The following is a 19463-nucleotide window of genomic DNA, read 5'->3' on the forward strand; positions in this document are numbered from 1 at the left end:
GGTGGGTGGTTGTGAGGGTGGGGAGGAGACAATGCGACTTGTTTTCCTCCATCCTGAATACATCCTTTAATCAGAATATCTTTTCCCTTCACTTAGTCAACAGATTCTACATGTGCAAGCAGAATGCAGAAACTACTCGACATCTTCAATTACACTGCCCAGTAACAGAAGATTTGTGGAACATGTTTTTGTCTCTTTTTGGACTGAACTGGGTAATGTCTGGTAGTTTAAAGGAAGCCTATGTGAGCTAGAATAACTGGATAGTTGGTATGTCCATCAGAAGAATCTGGAAACTAATCCCTTTTTGTATCCTTTGGTGTGCTTGGAATGAAAGAAACAGTAGATATTTTGACGGAATAGCAATTCCAATGCACTCCCTTAAAGGTAGATGTCTTTTGTTTTTATACAGCTGGAGTGCCCTAACACATGTGAGTCCCCTGACAATTTTTTGGACTTTGTTATTTCCTTAACCTAGCATATGATGTACTATATTGGAGCTAACAAAATCTTTTATATTTTCTTCCTATTTTATTTTTGCATCTTCATGATGCCATCAATGATATCACTTCATAAAAAAGGACTTTAAAAAGTCAAACATGGCCTCAACATCTTGAGAAACATTTGCATTTGCAATGTTGTCACAAAAAGATAGAAACATAATAGGCATTTTGTTGCTTATCAGAATTGCTACATTGAATATGGTAGAAAAAAGGGGTTCCTAAGTTCCACAGCTAGATGGCCTGGGTATGTTTTCTATTTTTTTCTTAACTGTAGTTCCCTTGTGGTTTTTACTTCTCAACTATCTGTAACACTGATTTGCAGTGCACTATAACCTCATGAATTGGTACTAGCATGTTCTTTGTTTGTTTGTTTTATATTTATATTTCATATTCAAGTACTTGCACATATTGTGCTTTCTCCTTTTTTGAGCTCGCTTTGATGTTTTAAATCCCTATTTTGTGTCGAGAGTGAGAGAGAGAGAGCTTAGTCAACAAGTATTGGAAGTTTTTCTTGATAGCTCCTTCTTTAGTGTGGTTGGTGCCGCACTGCCCTTGCATAAAATCCAACAGTTAGGATTGGGCTTGCTGGTAAGAGGTGATCCTTAGGTGAAAAAGAGTTGTATAGAGTTCTTAGTGTTCCGTTTTGGCTAGCTGTTAGCCAAGCATGAGCTCCTACAGAACATTATAACATGTTTATACCTTGAAATGGTATATTTTTTTTGAACAATTAGTAGCTGGTTATACTCATTATAGTTTCTTTTTCTCTTTGTGTTGGACAGTTGTATCTCAATCTACCACGCTGCAGATATCTCCAGGAATAGTAGTGGAAAATTCTCCTGGCTCTAAGCCAGGAACTAAAGTCATTTGTGAGAGAGTTCAGATCCATGGATTGTCAAGGCTAAAAAGTCTAAGAAAGTATGCTCATTCAGTAAAGGTGAATGTGTCATATCTGAATCCAAGTGGGCGTCCACCTAATGCTGAGGTCTGTTTCCATAGGTGAGCTTCTAACCCTTTGTTTCTTTGCTAATTAAACTAAGAACATATGGAACTCCAAGTCTCCAATGATGCTTCTTGTAGCATATTTTATTTCTTCTGCTGACCAGTAGTAATAGCATAATGGCTTTTATGATTGTGAAAAATCACAATAGATGATTTTCTCAAAAAGAAAAATCATAATAGATGAGTTGCTGACAACTTGATATATATAACGTCGGTGTATGGTCTATCATCCTTCTTTTTATTAATATTACCTAGCTCTCTACATAACAATGAGTTATGTGATAAAGAAATTGTTTTGAATCAGATGGTATGTTAATTAATCTCCAACCTTAAGTATTTGTTGCTACTCGTTAAAGTTGTGTCTGTATGCCTTATCATATTTTTTATTGGTCTGATAGATACCTAGGAATTCAGGTGCTTTATTACGTGTTAAATCTGTATGTTTGAGGGACATCATTTCAAGAGGTAAAATCGATACCCTTTCTCTTGTGTAGTATAATGGCTAAACTAAAGGTGATGACCGTTAAGGATTATCTATTACTAGTATGACCCATTTATAAGAAAAAAATAACAGAATAATTTCTAGTATGACTTGTCTAATGGTAGTTGCTTTTGCTTCCAAGTTTATGCCTTTGAGCTCTTTTCTTTGAGAATGGTAAACTTTACTTCTATATATCTGTACTACAACAAAATGTAGTCTCCCATCACAAAAAGTTCTCTTTCCAAAATCCTAATAGTATATCTAATCACAGCCAATCACTTACATTAAAAACATCTTTTGTGGCTCTGTGTAGTGTGCTGTCTATAACTACTTGTTTACACCAAAAATAGTAAAACCCTAAGTAGTCTGTCTTGATCTTCTGTATGTTGCTCTTTTGCCTTCAAAACATCTCTGATTCCTCTCTTTCCATATGGTCCACCTAATACATGAGGAACCATCTTCCATCTCTCCTCCTTCTTCACTGCATTGCCTTCTCTGTACCAGCTTCTTAGCACTTATTTGATTCTCCCAGGTTTCACCCACCTGATCTTCCTCTTATGGATGAACATCTGCCACAACTGGTCTGTCCATTTGCTGTGCAAAAAGAGATGATTGACTGGCTCTATCTGTTCTTCACATAGATAGCATCTAGACCATAGGTTGACTTTCCTCTTGTTAAGGTTTTCATGAGTGAGGACTGCTTCCTTTGCCAATAACCATGTAAAGTAGTTTACCTTATAAGGCACTTTGGTCTTCCAGATCATTCTCCATGTCCATCCTATCTCCTGAGTATTTGTTGTAAGCTGACCTGATAGTTTACCTCTGCTATCCACCTTCCACTCCAAGCTGTCCTTTTCTTCTGTAAAATTGAAACTTTGAGGGACTGTATTATGAAAAGCTGCTATAAAGGTCATTTCCCAGTCATTTAGGTTCTATCCTTTGAGCTCATAATATGAAACTTCTCCAACTGAAATGTCATCTGATACAAAAGGAAGATCAAGAGTTAGAACCTTTTGAAAGTTAGATAGGTAAAGGTGATCCACTTCATCTTTACTGTCTTAAATTTTTATAAATTGTTAAGGGTCATTATCATCTTTGCAGGAATCAATCCCTTGCAATTGGGATGTGTCCGGCAGGCCAATGGATGAAACTAACCAAGGGTTCATGGGTGAGATCAATGTCACCTTTCGAGCACAGGTTCTTGGATATTAGGATGACAGGCTCATCTAAGGACACTTTTCAGGTCTCGCTGCATGAAGGTTTGTTCTCCCTGGGCCAATCTGAAATCCACTTCTTTTTGTTGTTTTATTGCTTTTGGAATTTTAATTCAATTTACCAACCTTAATATCCTTTATCCTTTTATGCAGATTTTTATTTGTATCGTGTTGTGTTTCTGGTATTGGGGATATTGCTACTTGCTCTGGCATCCTTCCTTAGCAAGTCTCTAGTATTTTTCTATGGTGGTGCGATGGCAGTAGGGGTTCTTCTTGTGATACTGATGGTCCTTTTCCAGGTAACTTTGTACCCTTCATTATCAAAGAAGTATGCATACTTCCGTAAACTTGTCCCTTTTCTGAGTGCAAAGAAGAGCCTCTGCTAGGATTGCTAGCTTCCCTGTTTTTAATATTGAAGAAGCATGTGCGTTCTTGTTGGGATTGTCTTTTCAGTTTCAAATCTTGATATTTTAGTTCAAATTTACATAGCAAACTGTTTTAGTTGATTTCAGTAGCTAAAATAATTTTTCAATCGTATTGTGCGAGATAATATTTTTCTTGAAATGGAAATTGCTTTGCAAATGTAAACTGCAGAGTAGCACCATAATAACTCCACGGTAGTATTTTTACAAAAATCTTGTGCTGCTGAAGATGTATCTGTAACTTACAAAAATCACCCAGATGTTGGCGGGAAAAAGAGGGAGACTAAAGCTAACAAGATTGCTAAAATTGTTGACAAATCACATCACAAAGTAGATAAAAATAAGATATTGAAGAAGTTTAAAGTATCTTTGTTACCTGAGAATTGGACTTGGAAAGTATGTTTGACTAATTTTTTTTTCTTTTGCAGTGATATTTTTTCTAATCTAATGAATCTTTAACTTCTAAAGTGTATAATTCATATTTAATAGCTTAGGTTTCTTCCCCTAAATGGCACATGTGAATTAAATTGCAGATATGCTTAAAAAGAGGGAGGAAATGAGAACAATACAAATACAAGAATATCATAAATGTACTTATTGCAAGGCATTTTCTGAATGTCCCAGGTTTCTGTGAAAAAATGTTGTAAAAGGTCTTGCATAACTTTTATCATATAAAATTGGCTATTATGCCCTCTTTGGAGAAATGGCATTTTTTGGGCCATTAGAAGGATTTGTAGGCAAACCAATCCCAACAAAGAAAAGGATAAGTAGGCAACTAAATTGAACAAAGGGAGTACAAGTAGAACTTATCAACAATTTTTTTTTTTTTTTGAGTTAGTTCAAACTCTCATTTTATTCTTACTTCACGGCAATATAATAATTATGAAATGCTGGAAATCTGGAAAATAATAATTTCTGCTGTTCAGAACTACAACAAAATAGAGCATGTGAACTGAAAAGCATACGGACGGGATATGAAATAATTCCTAATTACTAATCATTAAATAGATGTGACTCTAAAGAAAGCTAAATGGCTTTTAGGTGATACTATTCCATTGCAAAATTGCCAGGTGGTGTCATGACCCACGATGGATGAGAGATCTAATCTCCGTGTATATAGAAACAATTTTATGTCCACTTTACATATCAATAATCTTTTATAGTTGTTAAATCTTATAATTATCATGTTAAAGAAGGCAACTTTTTTTAAACTATAAAGAAGGCAAATTACTTTGAAACTATAAAGAAAACTTTTACACTGTTGTAGACGTGATTTCCTGTTTCATATGAATTGATTCAACTTGAAGTGGACGGTTGATATCTGTGGTGAATTAGTGCTAATTTTGATTTCATGATGTAGGCGAAGATCGTGGCATTTTAGAGATGTACAAGAGATCTTTTTAAGTGTACTTGAAGTCTTAGAGAGCCTTATGTGGTAAATTAGTTTAGCTTAATAAAAAGCTAATATTCCAATCTGGGAGCCAATCAAGAAATTTTAGATTTACAACTTTGAATGCTACATTAGAAACATCATTCCAACTAACAATCCAATCATTTGACTATGAGTATATCATAGTCAACAATGTTAATCAATCAGAAAATATTCAATATTTTATTTTATCTTGAGCTATGTGCATAACAGCTGTATCATGTACGAATGTGTGTAGATGTATAATTGTAGGTATAATATCATCCTTGTCAAGAAAACCAAACATGTAGGTGTATATCATGCTTCTATGTTGAAATTTTCTGATTGGCAGTTGTTGTATTCTAATGACAGGGAATGAAGCTTCTTCCGACTGGTAGGAAGAGTTCACTAGCAATATTCTTGTATTCATCCATTGTGAGTATTTTTGCTAGTATGAGTATACTATTAACAGTAATTCTTTGAGTCATTCTTTTCAAATTTTGTTATTAAGAGTTGCCATTGTTTTGCATTCAGGTTGGTGTAGGATCTTTCATTCTAAGCTATGTGCCACAATTGTTGCGTTCAATACTGCGCGAGATTGGTGTTGGTGAAGACATGTACAACCCTGTATGTAAGTTCTTCTTATTGGTTTTATTAGTTGCCTTATTGTTTGAACTTAGGGTTCATCCATTCATTTCGTTTAATATTGGGTTCCTGTTAGGAAAAACCTTTTGCTGAGGGTTTCTCATGCCAGTAAAATCTACCTCATATAACTTGATTTTGAGTGCCTTTATAAGTTAAATGTCAAAATTTAATGGCTGAAAAGCATATGCTGCTAACTCCTGCTGTTATTTCACGATAAGATGACTGAATTTTCATAAGTTTAATCTGATTGGTTTCTGCACTGAGCATTCCACTTACCAGGGAATTTAGGATGACACGGACCGTCTTTTGTTGCAGCTGGCAATATTTCTGCTGCTTTTCCTTGTGATTGCTGGAGCTTGGTTGGGGTTTTGGGTTGTTCACAAACTCGTACTTGCAGAAGATGGATCAATTGACACTGGAGTATCTCAATTTGTTGCTTGGTCCATTCGATTTCTCGCTTCTGCATTGATTCTTCAGGTTTCCATTTATATGATAATACTATGAATCCGTTTAATCCTCCAAAGTTCTCACACTTTTTTTTAGTCTAAATCCCTTATCAGAGTTCAATTGGGCACTGACGTAACTTCATTTGTTTGTCAGAGTTCTGTGGATCCTTTATTGTGTGCCGAGGCATGGATATGTGGAGTTCTGATCTCATCAATCTTGAGGAGATTATGCCGTCCCAAATATGTTCTGCGCTTTTTCAAGTGAGTCCCCTTTTTTTAAAAATAAAATAAAATCTTTTACCATCCTTTCTCCCCATTTTCTGATTGATGCTTATGTAGTCTGGTTGCTTTATTCTATTGTTATGTATATGGGCGGATGACTTCCGCTTTGGAGTCACTTTGTATTTTCACACTCCGGTTTTCATGCAAAGCAGGAATTTATCACAAATAGACACGAGTTATCTCTGGGAATCTCAGGATTTGTACACATCACCGATAAAAGGGCCATATAATTCCAGGACGTTCAAGACAAATCTAAATGACACAATCAACCCAGGTTAGCCTTAACTAATTATTAGTAAGATGAAATGAAGAAGTATTAGGTGGAGTTTCTCTGATGTGTATTTTTCCTGCAGGTTTTCCTCTCAAGCCGCGAAGCTTGTTGTCAGAAAACGATACATTCTATTCTACTTTCCATAACACTCCTGAACGGAAGAAGCTTTCAAAGGATGAGTGGGACAAGATAACTAAAGACACCACAAAGAAGGCTATGGAAGAGCTTGTTTCTTCCCCAGATTTTAGCAAATGGGCCGTTGCTCACGCAGATAGGATTACTCTTGCTCCAAAGAGAGAGACAACTGCTAGGCAGAGAAGGTGGTACCAATGGCTATGACTTTAAAATGTGATTCTAGTGGGTGGAGAGCTTAGGTGTCCAGAATTGTTGTAACGTGTTCCGCGTTTTTCACTTAGGTAGTGATCCTTTTTTTAGTGAAGTATGTATTATGGTGTAATTCTCAACACGAAAAAAGTACTATGTAATATGTATTATGGTGTGATTACATTCTTATTAGTCTGAGCTAGTGTAACCTTATTGACTTTTACAGGCACTGAAATTGACTACTTCAAGCACCGTGCATTAATGTTTGCAAGTAACTATTGTTTTATATGACATGGTGTCCTTGGTGATTATTATACAGTTTGGTTAAATTTTCACCACTCCTTAATTTAACTTGACCTATGTTATCTAGGCACAATGCTTATTAGAGATGTATTTTTTATACTAACTTCATTAATGAGAATCATTTGCACAAATACCTCCATTTTAGAGTGGTCTTTAATTTTCTCAAATTCATAATTTTTAATTTTGCCTCTACTGTTTATTTTTAAAAAAATTGTGTCAAAATATAATCAACTAAAATCGAATTCCCCTGGACAATTAATTTTGCAAAACAAAATTTTAGAGAATGTCTGCCTTGAGACACAAGTCATGTAGCGAGGACTTCATAGAACTTTGCTTGCTTTAACGCGGTCGAAATTATATCTTGTGGCACTAAATTCATGCTTTGGAGCATAATTTTTCCCACTGAACTAATGTTTTGTGGAATAACTTGTGTTACTGTAACTTATGTTTGGGAACCTAATTTGTGCCACTAAACTTATGTCTTGCGATTTTTTTTTCGCTGTCAAAGGCATTTTGACATTTTTTATTACTTAAAGTACTAAAATGACGAAAATTAGAGACCACAAATTTAAGAGACTAAAATTAAAGACCATTTCAAAATTGGGACAATCCATGCAATTTTTTTTGTATTAATGATATTTTGAAACTCTAAATTTGACTATTACTCTCTCTAGTTTATAATAAGTGAATTATTAGGCGTATGACACCCTTGAGAAAAATATTTAAGGACATAAATCAAAAATTACTTTCCACTATTGCTCTTTTGATTATTTTCAAATTAGCTTCCTAAAAAATGTAAAATAATTAAGATTCTCATTAAATGATGGTTAAATATGAAGAAAAAAAAAGTCTCAATAACTTTCTTGAACTTTGAATAATTCACTTAATTCAAACTATGAAAAAAAGCACTCAACAAATTCACTTAATATGACCTAGTAAAAATACTATTTTGTGTAGCTATTTAATACTAAACATAACATGTAGAAAAAGTAATAAAACTCTTGATTTGCTAAAAAGAACAAATAAAAAAAATTATTTTTAAAATAACGAACAAGTAAAATGAATTGGAAGAAGTAATCTAATTTCTCAAATATTCTATAAAACTAACAAAAAAAACTTGTATTCTCGTTAAAACTTTCATAGTTATTCCATTTTATATTACTTGATCCATATTAATTTGTCGTAATTTTTAAGATGAATTTTACTATAAATATATTTTATTAAATTAATATGATATTTTAAAATTCTAAATTTGACTCCAACTACTTTATATAATTATTTAATATTAAAAATAATATAAAAACAATTTTTTTTTATAAAACACTCTTAATTAGCTAAAATGATCAGATAAAAAGAGAAAAAAAATATATAGGGTCATTGATTTATTTTCTCTTAATTAAAAATTTTACTCCGCTATATTGGCGACGTCCAAAGTCCAAACCCTTATAATTTATTTTTATTTTTTTTCTGAAAAAGAAGAAAAAGTTCGTCGTCGTGAAGCCTCACTCCTCCGACGGCACGAATTGACTGATTGAACTCCTCTTCTTCTTTTTTCCTTTTTCCGATTCTACAGAGGTACAATTTTTCTCTCCACTCATCTCTCTCCTTACTATCCATTTTTTGCTGTTGATTAAGTTCAGTTCAGAAAAAATTCAAGCTCATTTTCCTTTGAGAGAAGATAATGGAGAAAACTCCATCTGCTTGTGCTATGCAATGGAACATAGAACTTGAAAAAGGCCTCCGTTCTAAAAAACCTGGTGAGTAACAGTTTCTTTGTATGCTTGTTACCTATTCTATTGTAATGTATTTTGTTGTTAGTTTGAATTTAATATTTGTTTTCGTTGTTACTTAAATTTATCGTATCAGATTGTAAAATTCATAGTTAAGTAGCTACTAAAAGTCTCATTTTACGTAATGTGATCACATCATTCCTTTTTTTTCTTCTCATTTTATTTTTGCTTATCATTCAAAAAATCTTATTTTATGATAAGTTTTTTTTTTAATAATAGTTCTACCTCGTACCCTTATTTGTCTTGTAGATTTGTCATTGTTGATGTGTGGCACTATGTAACAATGGAAATGATACAATCTGTGCAAATGTTATATATATCAAAGTAATAAAATACAACACAATACGATACATTATGAAATGATATGTAACAACCATCTAAACTAAGTGTTATAATGCTGCACTTTGTAATTTTGTCAGCCAAATTAACTCCTTTTTATAAGACCTTTTTGTTCTTAAAATTTTCAATGATGATTTCAGTTTTATTGTCAATGTATCTTTAATGCTGTTATGAAGAGTTATTGTTATATTTAAACTATTTTATGATAACTATTATCGTTTCTGACTGATACTTTTGTATTCTTTCCCACAATGGTTAGGTAAATCTATCGAAGCCATACTAGTTATTGGACCAAGACTTGAGTGGTGGAGTAGAGAGTCCAATCTTCATGCTGCCGAGTACAAAATATTTGGCTTAATTCCGGGGGAAGATAAGCTATTTGCAAATGCTATCCTTCTTAGGCTTGCAGATGCATTTATGTCAGGAGACAAACATATGAAGATTTGTATAGTGAAGATTTTCTTGTCAGAGCTCAAGCAGAGGAGGCAGTTGAGGAGCCAGGGAAGAAAAGATGAGGGAATCCTTTCGAAGGATAAAGTAGATAGCTATAGAGAACTTTTGACTAGAATAAAGATAGTATTCGACTCTGGAAACGTTGAAGAGAGAGCACTGGCTTTAGTTCTATTTGGTTGCTGGGCTCATATTGCAAAAGATAGTGCTGATGTTAGATACCTCATCCTTTCAAGCTTGTGGTCGATGCATATTCTGGAGGTAAGACCTGTCCATCTTAATGAGTACTATATATTGTTTTGACATTATTAGCGTAACATTGCTTACTGTGTTTTCCCACTTAACAACTTTAAAGTACATTAAGGGCCTTCTATGAGAGAATTTCTTCACAACAGATTATCCACTGCTTGTAAGATTCAGTATAGGGAAGCCGTTATGAAGGTATAGCAGTACACAAAGTTTAATCTGATGTTGCAACCTGTCCTTAACACATTTGGTTGGAAAATCTGCTTGCACTTAGAGCTTCCCGGTTCCCAACACACAATTATAGGGATGATCTGGAGTAAGGTGTGCTGAAGAGAATTACCTGTTGGGACGGAGCAGTAGTGTTGTAAGATATGAATGATCGAAATTTCCTGCCATTTTACCGAAATAGGACTCCAAATAATTTCCAGAATTTGGCAGCTTACTATCCAGTCATAAATAAGCTCTCCATGGTTTTTTCTCCCTAATTAAGGAAGTGCTTGTAGGAATTTACACTTCGTGCAACGCACTGATCTAGACTATTGTATCATTTACAACAATTACATATTGTTCCGTTTGCCTCTAACTTTTGACATGATTGATAATTGAAACAACCATTTTGCGTCTATCTACAGGCAAAGGCTTCTTTGTTTGCAGCTGGATGCTTTTCTGAACTGGCAGACGATTTTGCTTATGTATTTCTGGAGATGCTTGGAGGTCTGTTGGTGTCATCTGAAACATCAAGGGCTATAAGGTTAGCTGGAGGACGTGCTTTTGCTAAAATGTGGTGCCCAATTTTACTAGCAGATATAGCTCATAAGGTTCAGTATTTCTCTTTCATATGAGTTTCTGCCACCAAATACATGTAAATTTTCTTATTGCACCTGTGACTCATTATATGGACCCCCTATCCTTCTGTCCCTTTCCGCTCTATTCTAAAAGAGCTTGATTTTTTAAAAAGCACTGTTCAGAAACCATGTTGTAAATACTCATATAGATGACAACATTATGCATAGTGAAATGCAATGCTTTTCTTTTTCATGCATGAAATGCAAGTTATCATCTCTTAACTAATTGTGACTATTGCTATAGTTTTTGTTACAACTTCCTTAAAATAAGTTTTTAATGATACCAGGCCGATCTGTATTGTCTGACAATTTGCTTACATGATGAAGAAGTGAATTCAGATTTCTATTGCAGCACTAAAATTGACTTTTTCATATTGCAGACTGGTGTAAAGCTTATCCTAGAATCTTCAGAAGAAGAATTCTCTTTGGTGATGTTAGTTTCACTTTCCAAAATTGCTTCGAAGTGGACACCTTTAATTCCTAGACAGGTATATTTTTTACTCATTTCGTTGGATTTGCATCTTTTCTAATGTCAACCAATGTAGGAAGAGAAAGGCAGACAAATACAAAAATGATAAGGAAAATAAGAAAAGTAATGGAGTCTAAGTTTTTCTCTGAGATGAAGGTAAAAGAACCGCACACTCTAGGTTGTGGCCTAGTAGTCAACCAAGTGGATTGAGACCTCAAATCCAGCGAAGGCAAAAACACTAGGGGGTCATTTGATAGCTGGCTAGAGTTATGCAGGTATTAATAATACATGAATTAGTTATGAGAAAGTTTATGTATTATTTTATGCAGGGATTAGTTATGCATGATTTAGTTATTCATGTATTACTTATAGATGTATTAGTTATTCTATCTTCTATCCTGCAAAAATTATACATAGATTCCCTCATAACTTATACATGTATTAATTATGAAGGTTTCTAAATTACAAACCAAACATTGTATAAATTTTATACATAATACTAACCAACTACCAAACATGGTGTTATGTATGTAGGATCTAATACATGTATTATATTTGTCCTAACAAGCTACCAAATGACCCCTAGGTGATTTCTTCCCATCTGTCCAAGCCTTGGGGGATAGAGTTATCTAGTACCTATGCTGGTGGAAGGTAGGAGGTGCCCTGTGAAATTTGTTGGGCTACGCGCAAGGCACAAGCTGGCCCAGACAATATCTTTATCTCAAAAAATGAATAAGGTAAAGAACTTCAACAATGATAAAGTTAAATAAACAAAGAAGATGAAGCCAGGTTAACTTTTTTGAATTAAAACTTAAGACCCTAAAGAGCACAAAACAATGTTTACCATATTCGGAGGTCTCTATGTAATGCAACAAGATGGATAAGTTGGTAAATGGTATGACCTATAGGTCACGGGTTCGATCTGTGGGAGCAGACAATAATGCTTGCATTAGGGTAGGCTGTCTACATCACACCCCTCGAGGTGTGGCCCTTCCTAGGACCTCGCTAATTTAGGATGCTTTGTGCAACGGACTATCTTAATTTGAGGTTAATTATAGAGAAAATACATAAAAAAAAAACCTGAACTTGGTCGGACAACTTACTTTAGCACTTAAACTATACGGGCATTTAAATACTCCCCTTAACATCTTTGAAGTGAATTAAATACAACCCTAAGGGCTGACGTGGCAAAGAGAGTGAGTTCACTCACCTAATAGCGTGTGAAGGAATTAAAAAAGGAAAAAATAATTATAGAATCATACACATGGCATTTTTTATAGGTCAATATATAATTAATATTTTAAATATTATTTTCCTTATATATTAACTTTTATTAAGATCCAAAAATAGATTAAAATGAAGTTTTTACCTCTTCTTGGCTTAGCAACAGCTTTAGCTTCGAAGTTTATTGTTAAAGATGTGGTGGATCTATTTTAGGATATTGGAAGTAACTTGGAATCCGATAAAGATGTGGTGATGCTGGAGAAGGAAATGTGGAGTAAATTTTATGGGGCTGGGTTTTGGAGAAGTCCCTCTCAAAAGCTTCGAAGCTCACTGTTAATGGCATATTCAGGAAGAGAGTGATAGCGAAGTGGTGGTTTGGGAGTTACGATGAAAGGAGTTTGGATGGTGAAGCTCGTTGAAAAATATGAAGAGGAAAAAAAACGAACAGTGAAAAGCTAAAAATGGTGAAGCAGAAGAAGGAAGAAGAAAGAAGTGAGGGGGGTGCGTGGGGGCTGGGTTTGGGGAAATGTATTTTTGATTAATTAATTGATTAGTGTAAATTAATTCTAAGAAGTGTTAAGAAAAATTGGTGAAAATAATTAATAAACAAATTAATTAATGACGGTGCTGACATGGCTATGTTGTGGCACTTACATGGCTATAATGTGGCAAGTGAGAGTGGTATTATAATCTCAGGGTGGTTTTTATAACACTTCAAAAATGTTAAGGGGGTATTTAAACACCCGTGTAGTTTAAGTGCTAAAGTAAGTTGTCCTGCCAAGTTCAGGGGGGATTTTATGTGTTTTCTCTTAATTATATAATGTCATAATCTTGCAAAATTATAAAACAGGATATGAAAGGAACCACATGAGGTTGCCTAAGATGGTTTTAGCATCTCCTATGTGAACTTCCAGATATATCATTGTAGGCATGGAGCTGGTTATAGAGAAGCATTTGCCAGTGGAAGCATAGTCTGAAATATAGAGAATCTCCAGCTTTAGAGGACCCCTAATTTGCTTTAGAAGACCAATTTTTCACCAATATTAGAATGAAATAGGCCTGGATAAAGCACAATGTATATAGAAGATTCATATTAACTTACACCAACTAGCTGGTTGATTAACTGATTTAATAGGAAAGCCATGCAATTTCTGTCATGGCTGAGTTGGTCTGTGCAAACAAGCTGAATATATAATATTGAAATTAAGGATATCTATTGTACTTTATACCTGATTTTTTGCATATTTATCTCTTGATTTTGGTTACAGGTGGAATTGCTTTCCTCATTTATGACTAAGGATAGAGGTTTGAGCCTGCAAGTTATGGCATTAAAATGTCTTCGTTTCATTTTAGCCAAAGGAATGTATCACTTCCCGGCCAATTCAAATGTGACTCTAAAGTTGTTTGGCGTCATAAATCAGTTAGATTTTCCACCAGCTTTGCATTTTGATGCTCTAAGAGCTTTATGCAAGGTATTTCCTCTCGATCTGTCAAATTTGTGCTATTGTAATCATACTAGTACTGCTTACATTCTCTTACTTTGCAGATACTTCCCCCCAACCTAGATACAATTCCATGCACAGAGATCCTCACTATTTTCTCCAAGTTCTTACAAATTGTTGAGTTCAAACTACAATCTCCAGTCATCTCAGAGAGGGTTTTTGCAATTCATGTATTAGTTTGTATTTTTGACAAGCTTTTGGGGATACTGAAAGATGCAGCAGGTGGAATTGGCTCAATTGTTTCATCTCGTATGCTTACATTCACCTTAGATCGCATCTCCCAACTAATTAAGTTAGTGGTTGATAATCCTCATCCAGACAAAGGAACGGAGCAGGAGGTAAAGAGTTTACTTTTTATTCTAGTTGATTTGGTTGAAAGACATCAAAATCTCTCTGGTATTGTGCTGGATAAGATCTGTATAGTTATTGAACATCTGGTCGGCATGCTTAATGAAATTACCAGTATGACGAATTCAGTCTCAGAAGATCATCATATAACAGAGCTTGACAAAGAAAACCATACATCAACTGCATCAAGAGTCTTGATTTATTTATCCCAGATTCTGATAACTTGCTTTGAAAAGCTGGATGTCTCCACTGGTGGTGCCACCCAAGTCTTTAACAGAATGGAGCATCTGGTTGAGCATGTGCACCAGTGCAGCTTACTTCCTGTTTACATCCACCTAATATATGACCTTTTATTGCACTTCCATGCTGCATATCAGTGTATGTGGCTGGAGATAGGGGAAGATCTGGGTTCTAATAGAAATTTTCGTCCATCTCGTTATAGTTCTCTCTCACATGATGGTTCCCTGTCCCAGCATGAAATTCTCATTATTGATCGTGTGAAGCAAATTTTGGTTAAAAAAGATTATTGGTTGTCTTATAAGCTGGCAAAATATGCGGCATGTAATGGTGCATGGTTAGTAGCTGCTTACATATTTGGGGAGCTAATACCTATGGTTCAATCTGATATCTGTTGTTTTTGGTTAAAATCCTTATCCCATCTTTCAGAATTAGAAAGGACAGTTCAGTTGTTCGGGCTTACTCTTTCTGGAAATGCAGCTGGGGAAATTATGACAGCTGATCACATTGAAAATGTTATTGGGGCCGCCAACAAGCTTTGTTCTTTAGAGGAAGCTTTTGATGCCTCTGTTTCTGGTCTTGCTTTTAGTTTTCAGAGATGGTTTATTACTTTAAGATCAAAGGTTGTTGGAACTGTGGCAGATGTACTAAAATTATTGAGCATGAATTTGCTTTCACAAGATGCCACCAGAAGTACAGAACAAATAGAGGCGAGGATTTTGGTTCAGCACTCGAATTCTTCGAAAGGACTCAGCTCATTGTTGCAATTGCTTGCCCATGCTTCTTCCCAGTTCATGAGGCTAGTAAAGGAATTTGATCTCTTAGCAACGTCATTCATTGTCATGGACAGGAAAAGTATGAAGATAGTTTCTGATCTTGGATTAAGTTGTTCACTGTTAGCCTTTAGTACTGGATTAACATTACGTTTTGCCAGTTTCCATGGTAAGCAATATTGTAGTACTTATGGTCTTGAAACTACAGACGAGCAATTTCATACTCAGCTAGTTCATGACTTGTTAAGAAGACTTGGGTTTACAGACTTAGAGACTAGCAAAAATCTGCGGCATCTTTTGGATTTCCATCGAAGCTCTAGGAGCTGTTCCATGCAAGAATTCCGAAATGAAGTCTCTACAACTTGTGTTGAAGCAAGAGATGTTGCTAAACTTTGTAAATATTCCGTTCAGAGATTTCTTAGTTTGCAAGCGATTCATGTACATGAAAATAATGGTATATCCCGAATTCCTCGTGATGCTTTGCAGTTGCTGTTCAATATTATTTTCTCGTGGATACAGATTCCTTTCCGGACTCCCAAACATTTTTTTCAATTAAGGTAACTGAAGTTTCATTCATAGACTTCTGCAATCAACTAGAAGGAGCTATTATTGAATTTATTGAGATATTCTACTGCTGTTAGTCTGTTTCATATTTCATATGGTAGCCAACTTATACTTTGATGTCATCGACCCTTTTTGATCTGAAATTGTCTTCGGTGGGAATAGAAGTAGCAGATCATTTGAAACAGTAGTGGATTTTTAGACAAAACAAGTTTTGAGATCTGTTTGATTCAATTGGATTGGTTCTAGAGTTGTACATTTTTATTCAATATTAGAATTCTGATAGTATTCTAATATTGAACTGTGAAATGGCAGGCCCCCTATTTCTGCTGAGCTTTTCATAACAAATGAAGATGGTAAAAGGATAGACTATATATCTGTCTTGTCAGGCTTTCAGCTCCCTCTAACTTTGTGTATTCAGCTAAGAAATATATTGCCAGACCAGCTGTCTCAAGTGTCGAAGTTGTACTGCATCCTTCACTCAAGGATATCCTTTCAAGTATTCAGTGCAAACAAGGATAAGAAGGTATCAGAGTCCAGTTGTCAAGCTTGGAAAAGCGATCACATGGTAGGCCTTAATGACAAGCTATTGCACTTCACAACAGGGACTACCGAGAGAGATGGATTACATGCTATGGAAAATGCTGGAGGGACTTCAGCTGTGGATAAATTTGTGTGTTTTGATCCTAATGAGAAAGGGCAAGGATTTGCAACCTGCTTGCTAGATGTTTCTGCATTTCCTGTGGGTTCTTACCAAATCAAATGGCACAGCTGTTGTATAGACAACAATGGTGCTTACTGGAGCCTTATGCCCCTGAACACTAATCAGTTCTTCACTGTACAGGGATCTTCTAATAGTGGTCAGTCTGTTAGAGTGCCATAGACTGCAGTTATTTAGTTAGAGCTAGGATGATGTTTCTATTATATAGATCTAGAATGGTATTTCTATTATCAGAACAATTAATTTGAAGCTTCTTGGTGAATTGCCTAGAGTACCATGGACCAATCTGATTGTCAACAATAGTGCCAGATCCAAAGTCATGTTTACACTATGGTTGATGCCGCAGGTGTGGCTGTTAACTGCCACTGCTTGGTGGATAAGACATGTGCTTGTGCCAGCAACATGAAGAAAACAGAGAACATCTTTTCGCTACATATGTGTGTATTTACTCAGGGATTATGGAATAGAATCCTTTAATGGCTACAGGGACAACCTCTGGGATCACAAAGCTGGGAGCTACACTTCCAATGGATATTAGGGAATACTAAAGGGAATTTTAGAGCTGCACAAGCGTTTAAAATGATATATGCTAAATGTGTACACAGTATCTGGAAAGAAAGGAACCTCGGAGTTTGAACACAAGCAGAAACTGGACACTCTTGCCAAATAAATTTCTTATGTTTGTAATATTATAGCTCCTATTAGAATTAGAAGTAGACTCCACCAGCTTGTTTTTTGTCCTTGTTAGGTAGTTAGTCTTTGTATTGATATTTGATAGCTGCTTGTGTTAACTATGACATGGCTCTTGTAAAGTCACTTTGGTAATCAAGGAAGTTGATAGTCACCAAAAAAAGTGGGTAATTTTGATCATTTGCGTATTAGTTCGTGGTATTACTCAACTTTTATTTGCAGTCACAGCATAGTTGTGCAGCTCTTCCCCTCTTTCTTTCGATCCTTTTTTTCAGGGTTCTCTTCAGTCTTCCACTAATTAGCTCCTTTCAAAGTTGGCCTAATCTTACTCTTCCTCTCTTGATTTGTGTGCATGAATATGACACTCTTCAATCTCACATTTTATCTGATTTTTTTAACAGGATTCTAACTTGGAGATCTTATGATGGTTTTAATATTTCTAACGTTTGGGAGAAGTAGCAGGTGAAAGGTTGAGCTATAATCTAATTGATCCAGAAATTTTATGAATATTTAATAGGGATTCTAAGTTGCGGATTTTATGATGGTTAAATATTTAATGCTATCTTTTTTTGGGTTTTCTTTTCGAGGAGTTCTAGGGAAGTTATTTCTCTCATTTTTAAGATATTTGTTTTGCATAGAGAAAATGTTTTTTTCAATAACTTTGATTAATAGATATGAAAAAATATTTACTTTAGTGTCAATTACTTTGTTTGATGAAACTATATTTTATTAAAATGGTGTCAAAAATCTTAAAACGAGAGCTCGATTATAATTTCATGCAAGCTCCAAAAAGAAAGAAGAAAAAGGTTGAGAGTTTTTTTTTTATTAAGTACTTTTTCTCAATATCAATAATACTATGTTTTTATTTTTATAATTTATAATCATACACTTGTTCATGCATAATATATTAAAGCAAATATTAATTAAACAAAAAATAATATTTTAGTTATTAAGTGTGCATAAATTGTGAATACTAATTTTCTTTATAATATAAATCAAACATTGCAATAGCACATACATTATTTATGCAAAAATTCGTGATTGAAATTATTTTTTGTTAGTACGGACTACGGCACGAAGTCGATACTATCGAGGACTGCTTGCAAATTTCACAGAAGTTATTGCAAATCTCTTTTTCGTCCCTAGGGTTTCCAATTCATTCTCGTCCCTTAGATTTCAATTTCAACAGTTCGCCGTGGTTTTGTCAATTAACAGGATAACAATGGCGTAAATTCTGTTCGCCGGCGAGTTACTTTTGTCACCGTCACAAACTCTGCGCCGGCACTTTCTTCCGGTATGACACAAACAGAACTATCCAGTCGATTTATGCTCTCTAGAAACTTCGATTCCTTTTCTGATGTTATTGTTCTAACTTTAAGCTTGAGAAAACATATTTTTTCCGTGCATATATAAGTGTTTGGACTGATTTTTTTTGACACTTTAACCAAAACCACTAATGAATCTGACTTCTCCTTGTGAATTAGTTGAAATCAGTCTCAATTGGATTTATTTGTGTAGTAAATTAAGGCTTTATAACAATTGACAATTTTATGAGGAACAAAATTGAAATCAACAAAATCTCGTAGTTCTGGAGATGATCACATTCATTTTTCTTTTTTCTCTGAAACTGGTAATGTTGTATTCCTCAGCATCAAGGATATGCTTGAGAATAATGAAGAAACTACTTACAGAGAACCTAACAGATCTACAAGCTCTAGTTCCTCTATAACTGTGTCTTTACACCAAAACACCAAAAAGAAAAAGAGATACAATAGCCCCCAAGGCCTAGCTCAAGTGGCAAAAGGTGGAGGATTTGTGGCTTAGGTCGCAGGTTCAAGCCCCACACCATGCAAAGCGAAGCCCGGTATTTAAGTGGAGAAGGGTAGAGGGGCGGGCCCATTATCCACCGAGTTTAGAAGGCTGTGATTGGTCCAAAGGGCGGGTCACAGACGGATTTCTCGGTTATCAAAAAA

General features: G+C 35.0%; 3 protein-coding genes across 5 annotated transcripts in view; all 3 read left to right on the top strand.

Moving 5' to 3' along the window:
• LOC102586574 (uncharacterized) overlaps positions 1 to 7267 on the top strand; it is a 9385-nt gene extending 2118 nt beyond the window's left edge. The window contains exons 2-10 of the mRNA XM_006364343.2: positions 1280 to 1496; positions 3082 to 3239; positions 3348 to 3493; positions 5397 to 5459; positions 5559 to 5651; positions 5985 to 6146; positions 6270 to 6376; positions 6550 to 6671; positions 6751 to 7267. Of these exons, the coding sequence (XP_006364405.1) occupies positions 1280 to 1496; positions 3082 to 3239; positions 3348 to 3493; positions 5397 to 5459; positions 5559 to 5651; positions 5985 to 6146; positions 6270 to 6376; positions 6550 to 6671; positions 6751 to 7007 (1325 nt within the window). The 3' untranslated portion in view covers positions 7008 to 7267. The remainder of the gene's footprint in view (positions 1 to 1279; positions 1497 to 3081; positions 3240 to 3347; positions 3494 to 5396; positions 5460 to 5558; positions 5652 to 5984; positions 6147 to 6269; positions 6377 to 6549; positions 6672 to 6750) is intronic.
• Positions 7268 to 8749: 1482 nt separating this feature from the next.
• Positions 8750 to 17670, top strand: LOC102586911 (uncharacterized). Its single transcript, XM_006364344.2, has 7 exons — positions 8750 to 9052; positions 9684 to 10135; positions 10753 to 10938; positions 11346 to 11453; positions 13927 to 14130; positions 14205 to 16075; positions 16395 to 17670. Exons 1-7 carry the CDS (start codon positions 8977 to 8979, stop codon positions 16960 to 16962), a joined length of 3465 nt encoding a protein of 1154 aa, XP_006364406.1. The 5' UTR covers positions 8750 to 8976; the 3' UTR covers positions 16963 to 17670.
• Positions 17671 to 18531: 861 nt separating this feature from the next.
• The window catches only part of LOC102587249 (single myb histone 6-like), a 13261-nt gene continuing 12329 nt past the window's right edge, over positions 18532 to 19463 (top strand). For all 3 annotated transcript variants that reach the window (XM_006364345.2, XM_006364346.2, XM_006364347.2), the window contains exon 1: positions 18532 to 18784. The gene's annotated coding sequence lies outside the window, so the exon portion shown is untranslated. The remainder of the gene's footprint in view (positions 18785 to 19463) is intronic.

The sequence above is a fragment of the Solanum tuberosum genome, unplaced genomic scaffold, assembly GCF_000226075.1.
Source record: "Solanum tuberosum cultivar DM 1-3 516 R44 unplaced genomic scaffold, SolTub_3.0 scf00490, whole genome shotgun sequence".
Lineage (NCBI taxonomy): Eukaryota > Viridiplantae > Streptophyta > Magnoliopsida > Solanales > Solanaceae > Solanum > Solanum tuberosum.